General features: G+C 41.2%; 2 protein-coding genes across 2 annotated transcripts; both read left to right on the forward strand.

Moving 5' to 3' along the window:
• Positions 1-2060: 2060 nt before the first annotated feature.
• Positions 2061-7698, forward strand: LOC137604048 (high-affinity choline transporter 1-like). Its single transcript, XM_068327977.1, has 9 exons — positions 2061-2244; positions 2625-2681; positions 2795-2947; positions 3369-3524; positions 3829-3977; positions 4063-4206; positions 4487-4640; positions 4917-5134; positions 6600-7698. Exons 1-9 carry the CDS (start codon positions 2061-2063, stop codon positions 7113-7115), a joined length of 1731 nt encoding a protein of 576 aa, XP_068184078.1. The 3' UTR covers positions 7116-7698.
• Positions 7699-8587: 889 nt separating this feature from the next.
• Positions 8588-14869, forward strand: LOC137603344 (high-affinity choline transporter 1-like). The gene is made up of 8 exons (XM_068326671.1): positions 8588-8771; positions 9616-9732; positions 9808-9963; positions 12400-12548; positions 12634-12777; positions 13005-13158; positions 13600-13817; positions 14323-14869. Exons 1-8 carry the CDS (start codon positions 8588-8590, stop codon positions 14842-14844), a joined length of 1644 nt encoding a protein of 547 aa, XP_068182772.1. The 3' UTR covers positions 14845-14869.
• Positions 14870-16415: the final 1546 nt, after the last annotated feature.

Here is a 16415-nt window from a genome sequence, read left to right on the forward strand (position 1 = left end):
TAAGAAGTCTCAGGTTTATCAGCCTTATCAAGCACAGCGTGTTGAGATGAGGCACAGGTGTGCAGACGAGGCTCCGCCTCTCCTCCTGCCCCACCCCAGCACAGCAGAGTAACATGGAACAAACACTGAACCGTGACACTGCGTGCGAATAAATTGTATTGTGATCTGCAACTGACTCTCATTCTGAGTAATGACAAGTTAATACAAACAGGTAGTGACGTCACCTTTGTTTCCGATACGCACCCCAGAGTTGATGGGCGTACCCATATGAACCACAGCTCCGAAGCCTGCTTCAAACATGGAAAAACCACATGACGTTTTGCACACTCAAGTTCTTCAAAACACTCAGCACTCCATTCACCAGGTGAACCAGTTTAGTGGTCCGAATTAATGAGTGATCCGAAACACCGATGAGTTAAAATGATGTGTTGAAACGGATGAAAAATCACAGTGCGCTGCCATTCAGGTCAATATCCCTTGGATTGAACTGATTAGCGTGCGGATTGCTGACGGTTTCCTTTCTAATTACTTAACAATGGATCCAAACAGAAAGTCTGGGAACATTTAGAACAGGTGCCGCCGTACAAAGTAGATTTTAATATCTAAATAAATTATTTTTAGGCTCTGTTGCTCACACAGTAGAAAATAATAAACCACACACGTCATTTTTCATTTGCAGGTGAAGTGTTTTCTTTGTTCCAGCACCTGACGTACAATAATAACACGTCATCAATGATGAGACGTCACCGATCTAGGCGTGGCGCTGCTGGGATGACGTCTCAGGATTCAGACTTTTATCTCACAACATAGACCTTGTTTTTTTCCAGTGACACTAATCATCTTATGTAACTCACACACACAAACACATGTATATATTTATATTAAATACACATGCATGAACATGTAATCTATATCTCTTATTGCTTTATTGAACCCTGCAAGGACCAACCATCATAAAACAATTTCTTGCTACAATATAGCAATTATTAACAGTCAACTAGATTACATTTGGTTTTATTCAGAAAATGTACGCAATAGAGGAAATGTCAAAGCGCTGTTTTCTGGGGTCATCGACTGTTGTGTGGTTACAGTACACCCTGCCAAAGAGGGTGCCCACGTTTTCAGTGAATGGGGCAGCGAGTAATGACAGTCTTTGGCATAATTTATGCAAACGGTTCAAACTCAAAGCCCCTTGTGGGGGGCATTTAGACATTACTACAAACAGGTAAACAAATCCAAGTAGGGGTGGGAAACAGGCAGACTCTAGGGATCAGGTAAAGTCAACAAAGATAAGTCAGGAAGGACACAAGCATGCATGGAAGTTGGATAAACACTAGCAATATGGGAGAGAACTGAGGGCAGAGCAGAGATTAAATAAGGTGGTGACTGATTGGGAGATGAGTTGCAGGTGAGTGAGGAGACACAGGTGAATAAGGATTTGGTTGAATGAAGGGGGGTGGGGAAGGTTCTGAATTGACAGGGGATATCAATGCAGGGAAACCAACCAATTAAAAACAGGCGTTGACAGAGGTCATGACATTCAATGGAGAACTAGAGATACTTTATTGATGCTTCTTGTATCTTAGTATTTAATCAGAATAAGAATAGTTTACTAACTATTCTGATCGTCATCGTCTTTGTCACAAAAAATAATAATAATTAGCCGTTGGTGTTTATGCAGCTTTGTAAACATGCAGAGCTGATTCATCAAACTATGAAACACTCATCTGTAGAGGTTAAGTAGCGGACTGCTGGTGCTTCAGTGTCACCTTTGAGAGTAGCCTACACACAAGCATTGATGTTGTGGGCTCCATCAGAGGGGGTAAACAAACCTCAGTGTCTTACATGAGTATGATGAATGGTAGAAAAGACACAGAAGACATAATAAAACCTACAAAGTAATAAACACTTTTTTAATTAAACTGATGTCCTGCTAAGTACACATTAAACCAGAAATGATGAGGGAAGGAGGCGGAGCATAGAATACATGTACTCCCTTGTCATATAATCCCTTGACAATCTTTCATTGTCAGATAGTGGAGAAGGCAGTTACATGTATCATGGCTGTTAACGTCCCAGGAGTGATAGTGATGGTTGTTTTCTACCTGCTGGTTCTTGGGACTGGAATCTGGGCTTCTTTCAAGTCCAAATGGAACCAGAAAAAAAGTGGTGCCACTGGAATGGAGATGGTCCTGCTGGGAAACCGGAACATTAATTGGGTGGTGGGGGTCTTCACCATGACAGGTAAGTAGAGTACTTTACTGGAAAAAAAAGATAACTGAATTCCAACACCTCAATGTCATCCAAAAATTATAAGCAAGCGCCTAGAGATTCTGTCTTTGAAGATTATGAACAGTACCAGTCTTAAAGGGCAGCCCTGTTGAAGTCGAACATTCACAAGGAAAATATCGGAATTACTGCTGGTAATGAGAACCAAGCTCCTGGTTTGCTCATACAAGGATTGGACAGCCCACTGCAAAGGGTTCCAAATCCCATCCTCCTGGAGCATTCCCCACAAGATACCATAAGGAAAGTGGTCCACTAACTCTTGAGTACTGGATGGAGATTGTAGAGCTGGTCCAGTGTTCCTCAACAGGGACCTCCTCCCCTGTTCCCTGGAACAGATTTTCTCTGGGAGGCTGAAGAGTGTGATCCACCTGCATTTGGAGCACCCCCTCTAAGTCCGTTCTTGAAAAGATTTTTTACAAATGTACAGTACGTCAACAAAGACAATTCCTGCACTTCTAGAGACTTGAGGCGAATATGATCCAGCCCTGTGCCCTTGCCTCTAAAGCAAACAGTATTGGTGGTACACAGCTTTCCCCTCCTGAGGCTCCGGACAGTTTGCCAAAATTTCCCCCAAAGGTGACCGATAGTCCTCCTACATGGCCTGAATTCCTCCGTTACCAAAGTATTGGCCTCCGTGACCATTCAGACCACAGTACTGGTATGCCTGTAACTGTCCGCTGCCACCAGATTCTGGCCTGACCTGTTTGGCATGGGAGAACCTACCAAGAGCATAAATCCCCTGACACTCAAACTCTCCCACCACGATGAGGTGGCAGTTAAAAGAAATTGAGAAATGTCCTACAGTCAAAGACTCCACTTTTGTGTTTTCATTTAAAATAATTGCCTTTTTTGCACTAAAAATTACCTGTTTGTTATCTATTCTGTAGCTTCTATGGTCGGCGGAGCCTTTATTGTTGGCACAGTTGAGATCATGCACACGCCATCTATGGGACTGACATGGACAATTTTATCAATGGTGGCATTCAGCTTATCTTCTATTTTTGGTAATAGTTGAAGATTAAAAAATTCCTATCATTGAAAAATATTCTCGATTTTGATTTTTTGATTTCCCAATGAAGGGGGTCTTGTCTTTGCCAAACCAATGAGAGAGAAGAACTATGTGACCATGCTGGATCCATTCCACATCAAATATGGAAAAGTGATAACAGCTGGAATGAGTTTCTTTTCAATCATTCATGATTTGATCCAGTCGACCACAACACTTGTTGGTTTAGGTAAGTTACATCGTTTTCACTAGAATGACGTACCCCATCATGAAGGTATTTACATATTTGAATTCACACAGGAGGCTAATTTTGTCTCCTGGGTGACAAAAAATTGTCTGTTGATGTATTTCTCCTTTTATTCTACCAATTATTCTTAAAGTTATTCATAATTTTCTCAAGTTGTGAGCCATAGAGGAGGTTCTTCAGTGTTGGGGGATCTTTATCATTGTGGAACTGTGACTACACGTATCATCTTACTTTATTGAAAATCTTCATAACACACTGAACAAAAATGTCATCCGAATAACAACAGGTGGAACCATGAGTGTGGTCTTGGATTTACCCTTTTCTGTTTGTACGTGGATCTCCTCTGCTGTTGCTGTCACCTACACCCTGATGGGAGGTCTCTACTCTGTGGCCTACACAGATATTATACAACTCATCCTTGTATTTATTGGCTTGGTGAGTTTATCATTAAAAGGAAACAACAATCCAAACAATTCCTCTGAAATTTAAGTCATTATTTTATTTCGATTTGTCTCTGCAGTGGGTCTGTGTTCCATTTGTCATGACGAACCCTCACACCTTGGACATCAGTCAGACTCTGATAAACAACACCTTAAACGCTCCCTGGATTGGTCAACTACAGCTGAAAAAGACCTGGATCATGATTGATCATGTCTTATCTTTTGTAAGGAGGCAACAACACAGGCTGTGTTGTCAAATATGATTCACAATCTTAGAGCTAAATATCAGAACGTTTTGTAGAATTCCATGTTATGTATCCAGTTATTAAATTAACTACATACTGTATGTCTGTAAAAGCCAAAATTAAGTTATCTATCTTTAAAGTGTAGCTGTAAAGTTCAAGGACATTTCACTATGAACTGAACAGATGGTGTGAGGCTAATATCAAGTATACATATTGGAAAATTGATCCCAAACTAACTATAAACTGGTTCACTCTTTAGACTTTGAAAGCTTTGGGATCTCAGTACTTCCACCAGAGGACCTTGTCAGCTTCTTCTCCGTCCACAGCCAGGATCACATGCATCGTTGCTGGTTTCCTGTTACTTCTATTTGGGATACCTCCTATACTCCTTGGAGCAGCCGTTTCCTCCACAGGTAATAATGTTGTGCCTTGACTTGATGATCCAAAATAGACCTGGAGTAGATGATGGACACTCTCAGAACTCCTGCCTTCACATCAACACACCAAACATGAGAGAAAGACCCAACCCTTTACTCTGAAATGTTAAAGTTAAATTGTTAGACGCCAGCCCCCACATGCAGGAATGTAGTTTTAGTCTACTGCAGCTTTCAAAGTGACTTTGCAGTAACTTATTTCACAGAACTCTGTGGTTCATCTGCCCTAATGGTTACAGCATTCCCATCCCTCAGACTGGAACCAGACCACCTATGGTTCTCCATCTCCTTATGAACGTGGCGAAGCAGCGATGGCTCTGCCCATCGCCCTGCAGCACCTCACCCCCACCTTCATCTCCATCATCGGTATTAGCTGTGTGTCTGCTGCTGTGATGTCATCAGCTGACTCTATGTTACTTGCAGCAGCTTCTGTCTTCACCACTGATATATACAAGACCATCCTGAGACCTCAGGTAAGATAAATCCCCTCCGCTTAGAAAAAAAATCAAGACTGCACAACCACATTCTAAAAAAAGGACTCCATCCACACCTAATCACATCAGCGCATTGATCAACACATTTATAAGCACAACAACTCTGAAAAAAACTCTGGTGACGACAGGAGCTATGACCGGGACGTGGAGACTCTCACGCCGTTCCTCCTGGTCGACAACTTTCATCTCAGAGGTCTCTACCAGCTAGCAGTGCATCCCGATCCGTCCCAAAACTGGCGTTGGCGTCTTTGACGAGGAACATGAATACATAAATACAGGGTTCTGTGGACAACAAGATGAGGATATATACCCCCAGGTGCATTTATAGCAAAAGCAAAACAACAGTAACAGGAACAGAAATGGGGCAATTAAGAAATATATACAATATATAAACTTTATGATTCCAGTAAAGAACTGAGGAACAAATAGTCAAGTCAAGCATGTTTGTCAACATGTGGTCAATGAGGAATGTGTTTCTACCAACCATCGTCGGTGCTCAATGTCCAGCTTTGGCTTGAAAAAACAAGCTGGATAAAAACAAATAGCCTGGAGAAGTGCTGCCGTCAACATAGTTTTAATGACGTCCATGCTGTTTGTACATGTAAATACAGGTCACACACAAATACGACGTCACAGCAGTTTCCATTGCATGCAAGATGTATCAAAACCTAAAACTCACTTTGGCCGGCGTTTTCAAAAAACATTATTTTTCATTGAAATATGTGTTGTTGTGTGGACAGTAGGCCTAAACACATGAAAAATATATTCATTTTTAAAAATACCTGGCTATGTGTGGACATGGCCTTAGACCTGATATTATCTTGGTGTCAGAAGCCACAAAACAACTCGTCTTGTTTGAACTGATGGTTTCTTGGGAGGAGGAGGCACAAGAAATGAAGAGGGAAAAGTACCAGGAGTTGATGGAGGATTGTAAGACCAGGTTTATACCAGTACAGGTGGGCCAGTAGAGAATTTGACAGCCACTCCTTGAGAAATGCATACAGTACAGTGATCGTACAGGGTGCCAATCAAAGAAAAGCCATAAAGAACTATATAAAGGCAGTAGAAAGCCTCCAGATGGATCTGGTTGAAGACAGGAGAGCTGTGGACACAGCAGCAAGACACCTAACTCTGGTCAGCGTCAGTCTTGTTGCTTGGAGGAGGGTGTCTGTGGTAAGACCTGGACCCGCCTATGATCCGAGGAAACAATACTAATGATGTGTCCAAAATTATGAATCAATAAGTATATTGTTCAGATGTATTGTTATTTAGATTTAACACTTCATCCCAGGAAGTATCATAATGTATGAAAGGTTTTGAGAGGAGCATGGGTATGGAGTAGAGATTCTAAAGGAGTGAAGGTAGGACAAGAGTTAGAAAGCTCTTTTGAAGATTGAGAGTCATTTAAGTTTTCTCCATTCTTTCTCTACACTTTCTTCTTCAGGCATCAGACCGAGAGAATCAGTGGGTGGTCCGTGTTTCTGTGGTGGTCGTGGGCCTGATCGGTACATCACTGACAAGCCTAAAAAACAGCATTGTAATGTTCTGGTTTCTGGGTGCTGAAATATCCTCCATCATCATTTTCCCTCAACTCCTTTGCGTCGTCTACTTCAACATCTCCAGTGGTTATGGAGCTGTTATGGGCTTTTTAGTGGGCATGACGTTAAGACTGCTCAGTGGAGACCCGTCACTAGGATTAGAACCAGTCCTACATTTCCCAGGATGCACTCTGGAGGATGGTGTTTATGTCCAGTACGCTCCAGTTAAGACCATCTCCATGCTGTCTTCCATTGCTGCCATCTTGTTGTTCTCCTACCTGGCTTCTGTCCTCTTCAACAAAGGTGTTCTACCTGAGAAGTGGGATGTGTTCAAAGTGAAAGCCCAGCACTCACCAGTACCACTGACACCAGTAGGTGGCGCCATAGAGGAGGATGAAACACAGAAAGAACTCTCAGTCTGAACTGTCAGATCGTTTGAGCCAGTGATGTTTTTAAAAGTATCTTCTGCTTGTTTTATTTTGTATTTGTTTACCAATGCACATGCAATTATTAATGACGATAAACATTTAACGTTTAACTCACTTTCTCCCACTCTTGTGTTTTTAAGATAATGCCAAGAGCGTTAAACCCTGCATGCGTGCAGAGCATTGGATAAAATAATATTCTAAAGCAAACACACATTAGAATAACAACATGATTCATCAGCACGAGCTTCGTTTTAGTAAATTTGACTGGAAAACAACATAATAGCCGTTCATGCAGCTTGGTAGACACGCAGAACTGAATCAGCAAATTTTGAAGCACGTATCCATACAGATTCAGTAGTGGACTCTAGTGTCATTTGTCTTCAGACACTATGGCTATCACCAAAACAATTGGTGTAAAACTCCAGAGCTTTTCTCTGAATGGACGACTCCACAGTAGTAGCGTCCTCTCAGGTTAAGAGTCGTGGTGTCATCTTTGAGAGTAGCCTACTGTTGGAAACAGACATTAATGTTCTGGGATGTTTTATTTGGATACAGCATATGATCCTCCACCTTTCTTCTCCCTGCTCTACTCTATGCTCTGCTGCTCTGAATCCAGTCCCCTGTTTTTCCTCCACTATTTTAGTCTATGTTAGTTGTTAACCTGACCAACATGTGAAAAGGGATGGACATTGGACCTCATGCTGTCTCAAGTTTCAACGGTTTGTGTAAAGTGAAATTTTTGACACAAGCATATCAGACTTTCAGTTATTCATTGACACCAGAGCTTGTAGTATCTTGCCTGCATGCAATTAACCCTTCAGTTTCATTAGCTTCTATTGTTTTTAAAGGTTCTTTGTGGTATCTGGAGGGATGTTCTGATCTCAGTGAAAATAAATTTGATAAGGTATTTCCCTCAAGTTGTACTGACTCTGTTGCTCCATTTTGAACAAAATGTACTGAAGTATTTACCAAGCTGTGGTTGAATGAACTCTCAACTACAGCCATCAGTCACAGGTCCTTATAAATGCTTCTAATGTTTTTACAGTTGTAGATCTGCTCGTTGGTCCATACCCATGACATCTGCTCTCTACCTTTCTGTTTTCTGTTCTGTTACATCATGATTTTACTCTTATAATTTTTACCGATATAATTATTGTTTTGACAGTCAGTATGATTCCTGTGAAGTTATAAACCCATCTGTATGCAGTATATTTGTTTTATTTATCTAAATGTGAACACGCTGATATTAACATTATTTATCAGGCATGAATATATTTGAATATTTTAGTCTCTCAAGGACAGAATTACAAGTTTTCTGTGAAGTAAACTGGAAACCAGTTTTTTTTAATTATTGGATGAGCTGGTTAGTAATTATCTTCAATTTATAATGAGTCAAATGTGTAGTGCAGCGTTTTTATGATATGTTCACACTTCAGCTTGTGCATAAGACATTCAAAACGGTCATCATGGCTGTTAACGTCCCAGGAGTGATAGTGATGGTGGTTTTCTACCTGCTGGTCCTCGGGACCGGAATCTGGGCTTCTTTCAAGTCCAAAAGGAAACAGAAGAAAAGTGGAGCCACTGGAATGGAGATGGTCCTGCTGGGAAACAGGAGCATCAACTGGGTGGTGGGGGTCTTCACCATGACAGGTGAGGAGGGTATTACAGGAGTGAAAGAATTCCAAAAACTCAAAAATATGATTAATAGAATAAATCAAGGATAGAATAAATCAAGAAATATTCTTTGGAGAGTTTTGTTTTTAATATATACCTCAATGATATAATGCCAAAACTAAGTATTAGCAGCAGTATGACTGAGGCTCACCTGTAGAAGCAGCAGGAAGAAAGAAGAGACAGAAAGAAGAGAAGGAAAAGCACTTGAGATGGTATCGATGGATCAAACGTGACACACATGGAACACAACAGTAGCCAGGATTTGGGGATGAAGTTAAACTGCATCCAAACTGGAGAGGGATGGGCACAGGCAGGTTCAATTGCCCAAGACACACCATGGTGTGTAGTGTAGTAGTGGTAGTGATCGTTCTCACCTCCCTTTGAGGCTTTTACCTGCCAAAAGCAACTAAACATAAATGGAAACAATTTTTAAAAGAGGAATGAAGGAGTCAGTCCACTGATTAATGAGTGAACTTGCTTGTGCTTGTGTCACTGCTTGTGACTGCAGCTGATGTTGGCCATATTGTTATATTAGACATATGCTTGGCAGAATAAGAAGTTTCTGAACTAAACAATAAATAATTTGTCTGGATAGAGTTACACAATGGACACAAGATTGAATGAGACACAACAAGTGCTTTGGTGCAATGTGACATTGGGTGCTGTAATCCATTCACCCATTATAATATCTAAAATGGTTGGAAAATTAGCTTCGACAGAAACTGGTCCCACTGATAGTCATAGTCAAAAACGTCATGACTCTATTCAAAAAAATTATTTTCGTGCGCTAAAAATGACCTCTATGTTATCCATTCTGCAGCTTCTATGGTCGGAGGAGCCTTTATTGTTGGCACAGTTGAGATCGTGCACACGCCATCTATGGGACTGATCTGGACAATAATATCAATAATGGCATTAAGTTCATCTTGTATTTTTGGTAATACTTTAAAATTATAAACATCCGTAATTGAAAACAGTTTTACATTTTGATTTTGTCTGTTTTCCAATGAAGGGGGTCTTGTCTTTGCCAAACCAATGAGAGAGAAGAACTATGTGACCATGCTGGACCCATTCCATGTCAAGTATGGGAAAGTGATAACAGCCGGAATGAGTCTTTTTTCAGTGATTTACGATTTGATTCTGTCGACCACAACACTTATTGGTTTAGGTAAGTTTCATCCATTGTCAACCTCTTGTATAATACTGTTGTTATAGATAAGTCCAGATTCTAGGGACAGGTTTTCATGATGTTGGAGTCTTCACCACCTTCATCTCATTTGCAACATCAACAGCATCCAAAAAAAAAGGGCTGAGGTGTAGAAGCTGTCTGGCTTGTGTGGTCCCCGTCCCCAGAATTCAATTTAAACACTTTTCTCATCACAACATGTTTTTCAACCAAGTCATACCTTGAATTTTGACACTCATTGTGGCACATTGTTGTTTCAATCGTCCATTCCCTTATATTACATCCCTGTTATAACCTAGAGCATAACCATGATTAGATTCTTCTTCGGAACAACAAGGTTTGTTAACATTGTAGATGTTCATTATCCGTTTACGAGTCTTTTTTGGCAATATCATATCTTGCTGATGTAAACATTTGTTTCTTTTCAGTTTGAAGCCTTGTTTCAGAAGAGCAATCTTGTGCTAAGGGTTGTAGAATTTCATCAAAACTGTAGGTGGTCTCCTATCCCTGGATGGCAATGACTAACAACTTTAGATGTACTCCAGATATAGGATTATCTCCAGATTTTTGAGTTGAGAAATCACTTGTTGCTCCACTGTGACAGTATCAGAGTTGTGCTCGGTATCTTGACCACTTCCCCTGGCTCCAGCATCTACATGTGTGCAGCTTGCCGGTCCTAATCATATCATTAATTTGAGCGTTCTGTTCCAAATTTTCCACTGTCTGTTCCGAGGCAACAATACGCCGGTCTTTCTCTTCCATATTTGTCTGCAACTGCTTCACTTCTTCCAAGACCTTCCTTCTGTCTTCTAGCAACTCATTCTTTGACTTTTCGGTTAGTTTAACTCAAAAGCCTTTATCTTATCAAACTCATCTGCTTTTAGTTTTCCTCTTGTCATTTTAGAAAGAGTTAGAGCAGGAAAACAGGAGGAGGAAGGAATGTGTCTGTTCTCGTTGAAATCCAGAAGTAGGGTCAAACAATCAAGGAACTTGGTTTTTGGCGAAATCACAAGGAAACTAGGTATTCCCAATACCTGGGTGTTATATACTGTACATATCTGTTATTCCTGTTTTTCTGTTCATTCTATTGTTGATCTTCTGTCAATGGATGCCACTGCAAAAGATCTATACCTCACCTTGTCTGCTACATCCTTGAATGTCATACAAACCATCCTTATAGCCACTTCAACACCTTCAAAAACTCCCAAAGACGCTCATTGTCTTCCTTTTCTCCTTTCGCCGGACGACTTTATCCTCATCATCTCCCTCCTGATATATTCCCCATATTTTCACTATACATCTGCAAACTGTCTTCTCTTTGTTTCCAAATCATCCAACTAACTTGTTGACTTATGGGATCAATCGTTGTGATAAAAAACAAAACGGCTCAAATATTGTAAGTAAAATAAGTTAATTAAAAACAAAAAACATGGATAAAAGCAAGAGCCTGTCTGATTTGTTGAGGCAGATTATTCCATGATTTAGGTGCCACAAGGCAAAGGCACGGTCCCCTCTGAGCTTCCGTTTGGTCTTGGGCACATTCAGGTACAGCTGCTCAGCTGACCTGAGAGAGCGAGCAGGTACGTAAGGGTGTAGAAGCTCAGAGAGGTAAGACGGGGCAAGAGCATTCAGGCATTTAAAAGTAAATAAAAGAATTTTAAAATAGATTCTAAAATGTATGGGCAGCTTGGCGAGAGGCTAAAATGGGGGTAATGTGCTCATGTTTACGGGTGCTGTTTATTCCATTGTCAACCTTCTGTGAATGGATGCCACTGAAAAAGATCTCCACCTCACTTTGTCTGCTACATCCTTGTATGTCACACAAACCATCCCCGTAACCACTTCAACACCTCAAAAAACTTCCAAGGACCCCCATGGTCTTCTTTTTCTGCTTTGGTCAGACAACTTTATCCTCATCATCTTCCTCCTGATAAATTCTCCATATTCACATCTGCAAGCCGTCTTCTTTTAGCCTCCAAATCCTCCAACTCAATCGTTTGCTCATAGGATCAATCCTTATGCAGTCTTTTCTCCAGATTTCCATGAAAACCCAAGTACATATTCTCTCTCTGTCTTTCGCTCTCTCTCTCTCTGTCTTTCTCTCTTTTGCTCTCTCTCTCTCTCTCTCTCTCTCTCTCTCTCTCTCTCTCTCTCTCTCTCTCTCTCTCTCTCTCTCTCTCTCTCTCTCTCTCTCTCTCTCTCTCTCTCTCCTACCAACCATCTGATGCAGTCTATTAACATTGCCACCTTACTATTCCAAATCTGTTTAAGACATTGTCCATCTGTATATACAGCTTCTTTCAATCTTTATTTCAACATATTTTGTGTTTCATGAAAATATGTCTGTGTTATATAAATACATTGACAGAAAATCACTGAAAACATTTATAAATATAAACAACTTCATGTGTTTGACAGGAGGAACTATGAGTGTGATCCTGGATTTGCCCTTTTCTGTTTGTATGTGGATCTCCTCCGCTGTCGCTGTTACCTACACCCTGATGGGAGGTCTCTACTCTGTGGCCTACACAGATATTATACAACTGATCCTCATAGTCACTGGCTTGGTGAGGTTCTCATTACAAGGTAACAAAAATCTAAAGCATTCCTCAAAAAGTTAATTCATTATTTGATTTCCATTTGTCCCTGCAGTGGATCTGTGTTCCATTTGTTTTGACGAACCCTCACACCTTGGACATCAGTCAGACTCTGATGAACAACACCTTAAACGCCCCTTGGATTGGACAACCAGAACTGAAGAAGACCTGGATCATGATTGATCATTATTTACTATTTGTATGGAGGCTTCTACACAGGCTTTGTCAATCACTTTTTTTAAAAATTTTAGAAATGCATAACTTCAGATGGCAGTGAAAGCCAAACTAAAGTTTACTATTCTCAGCAAGTAGCTGTAAAGTTCAAGGAAGTTTCCCCATGAACTGAAAAGATGGTTTGGGGCAAATATCAAGCATAACTTTTGAAGAATTGATTCCAAACTAACTATAAACTGGTTCACTCTTTAGACTTTGAAGTCTGTGGGATCTCAGTGCTTCCACCAGAGGACCTTGTCAGCTTCTTCTCCGTCCACAGCCAGGATCATATGCATCGTTGCTGGTTTCCTGTTACTTCTATTTGGGATACCTCCTATACTCCTTGGAGCAGCCGTTTCCTCCACAGGTAATAATGTTGTGCCTTGACTTGATGATCCAAAATAGACCTGGAGTAGATGATGGACACTCTCAGAACTCCTGCCTTCACATCAACATACCAAACATTAGAAAAAGACGAGCCTAAAATGTTCAAAAGTTAAATTGTTAGACCAAACATGCAGGAATGTAGTTTTAGTCTACTGCAGCTTTCAGAAGTGATTTTTCAGTAACTTATTTCACAGAACTGTGTGGTTTATCTGCTCTAATGATTAAACAGCATGAACGAACAAAGTGAATCAACAGAACTCATGGCCTCACTTCTCCAGCAAAACGCTCATTGGAAGCACAAGTGAATTACTTTCATACTGACAGAAAGACATTGGCTACCCTATTTGTCTCATAAAATTAAACTGATGGTTGAGATGACTTCATCAGATTATTTTTTCCTGTATCATTTGCCATGTCTCAGACTGGAACCAGACCACTTATGGTTCTCCATCTCCATATGAACGTGGGGAAGCAGCTCTGGCTCTGCCCATCGCCCTGCAGCACCTCACCCCGACATTCATCTCCGTTATCGGTATGGGATGTGTGGCCGCCGCTGTGATGTCATCAGCTGACTCCACATTGCTTGCATCGGCTTCTGTCTTCACCTCTGACATATACAAGACCATCCTGCGACCTCAGGTGAAAAAGTAAACTTCACGTGGGTGGACTTAATGTGGTACACTAAGTCCAAACTGTGACCAAAATTGTCACATTTGTACAAAGTGTTGGTCTCCATAATCTCAATGTCTGGATATGAAATGGTCACATGTTTTACAGTCAGTAGTGATGTTAGTGGTATTTGTGTCCTGTGATTTCACACAGTGGAATGAAGCCATACTTCAAGTTAACAAATAAAAGCATAAACAGAGCCCCATTGCCAATATTTGGAGTCAAATTTGTGTGTAACCGTCAAAGAACACATTTACATTTCTATTGTCTCGCATAATCCTACTTAAATAGGTTAATAATTATTATAGCCACCTCATTTGCAGCATTTAATGAGTTGATTTACCAACTCTTTCAACACAATTTAAATATATTTGATAGAAACACAACAGAGTCTACAATGACTTTAATGAGACTTTTTCTCATTGAGAGCAGGGCAATCAGTTAACCTGACGTTTCTGTCTTATTTCTCCTGCAGGCATCAGACAAAGAAAACAAGTATGTGCTGCAGGGTTCAGTGGTGGTTGTGGGAGTGATTTGTACCTCACTCACCCTCCTGAAAAACAGCATTGTGATATTCTGGTTCCTGGGTGCTGACATATCCTACATAATCATTTTCCCTCAACTCGTCTGTGTCGTGTTCTTGAACATCTCCAATAGTTATGGATCTATTATGGGCTTCCTGGTGGGACTGACGGTCAGACTACTTAGTGGAGACAGATCATTCGGATTGGAACCAGTCCTACATTTCCCAGGATGCACTCTGGAGGATGGTGTTTATGTCCAGTACGCTCCAGTTAAGACCATCTCCATGCTGTCTGCCATTGCTGCCATCTTGTTGTTCTCCTACCTGGCTTCTGTCCTCTTCAACAAAGGTGTTCTACCTGAGAAGTGGGATGTGTTCAAAGTGAAAGCCCAGCACTCACCAGTACCACTGTCACCAGTAGGTGGCGCTACAGAAGAGAATGAGGATGACACACTGAAAGAACTTTCAGACTGAATCAATATAAAGTTGAAGTTGAATCTCTATAGTTCATAGTTTTAAGAGAATGCTTCCCCACATATTACCTATTTCTGCACGATGAAGCATTTCTGCTATTCTTCTTTATATACAGTAATCCTTCGCACATTTGCACATCAACACGTGTAACTTCACCTCATTGTGGATTTTAGTGGGTAGTCACATGATACTGTACGTGCATTCGATTTCCTGACGGCATTTGGAAGTGCGCTACGTTCCATGAGTCTCGGAAGGCAGCGCACTTTTATGAGACACAGAAGTGCTTTAAACAGTCAATCAGAGTGTGGGAAAAGGTAATACAGATAGAAGGTGGTTTAATATCAGTATGAGGAGGGTTCATAAATGTTTAAAGTACCGTAAATAATAAGATAAATAGTTTGAAGATGTCTCACCTTTCATCCAGGAGGCTTCTTCAGTTCCGAAGTAGAACTGCTTAGACTGTTCTACCACTCCATAGTGTCCAGTGTGCTGTCTTACCAGTCCATAGTGTCCAGTGTGCTGTCCTATGCCATTGTGTGTTGGGGTGGTGGTGCCAGGACGCGGGACACCAAGCGCCTAGACAGGCTCATTCGGAGGGCTGGTTTTGTGATCGGCTAGGACCTGGACTCTGTGAAGACTGTTCTAGACAGGAGAACTATGTCCAAGTTTAGATTGATCTGAGGGATACTATGTGGGGGTCCCTGGTGTCAGTCTACAGTTTGGTTCATCCACTTATTCTTATATCTTCTTCCTGTGCTGCTTCTATGTCTTATCATGCTTATTTCATGTACTTGTGCTTCCTTTTTATGTTATGTGTACTGTCGTTGTAATTAATAATGTCTTCTTCTTCTTCTTTTCCTTTCGGCTTTTCCCTTCAGGGGTCGCCACAGCGAATCAATTGCCTCCATCTAACCCTGTCCTTTGAATTCTCTTCTCTCACACAAACTACCTTCATGTCTTCCCTCATTACATCCATAAACCTCCTCTTTGGTCTTCCTCTAGGCCTCCTGCCTGGCAGTTCAGAACTCAGCATCCTTCTACCAATATATTCACTATCTCTCCTCTGGACATGTCCAAACCATCTCAGTCTGGCCTCTCTGACTTTATCTCCAGAACCTCTAACATGTGCTGTTCCTCTGATGTACTCATTCCTGATCCTATCCATCCTGGTCACTCCCAGAGAGAACCTCAGCATCTTCATCTCTGCTACCTCCAGCTCTGTCTCCTGTCTTTTCTTCAGTGACACTGTCTCTAGACCAAACAACATGGCTGGTCTCACCACAGTTTTGTACACCTTTCCTTTCCTTTTAGCTGAAACTCTTCTATCACACATCACACCTGACACTTTCCTCCACCCGTTCCATCCTGCCTGGACACGCTTCTTCACCTCTTTTCCACACTCTCCATTGCTCTGGACTGTTGACCCTAAGTACTTCAAATCCTCCACCTTCTTGATCTCTTCTCCCTGTAACCTCACTCTTCCACTTGGGTCCCTCTCATTCACACACATGTACTCTGTCTTACTGCAGCTAACCTTCATTCCTCTCCTTTCCAGGACAAACCTCCACCTC

This window comes from Antennarius striatus, chromosome 11 (genome assembly GCF_040054535.1).
Source record: "Antennarius striatus isolate MH-2024 chromosome 11, ASM4005453v1, whole genome shotgun sequence".
NCBI classification, from domain to species: domain Eukaryota; kingdom Metazoa; phylum Chordata; class Actinopteri; order Lophiiformes; family Antennariidae; genus Antennarius; species Antennarius striatus.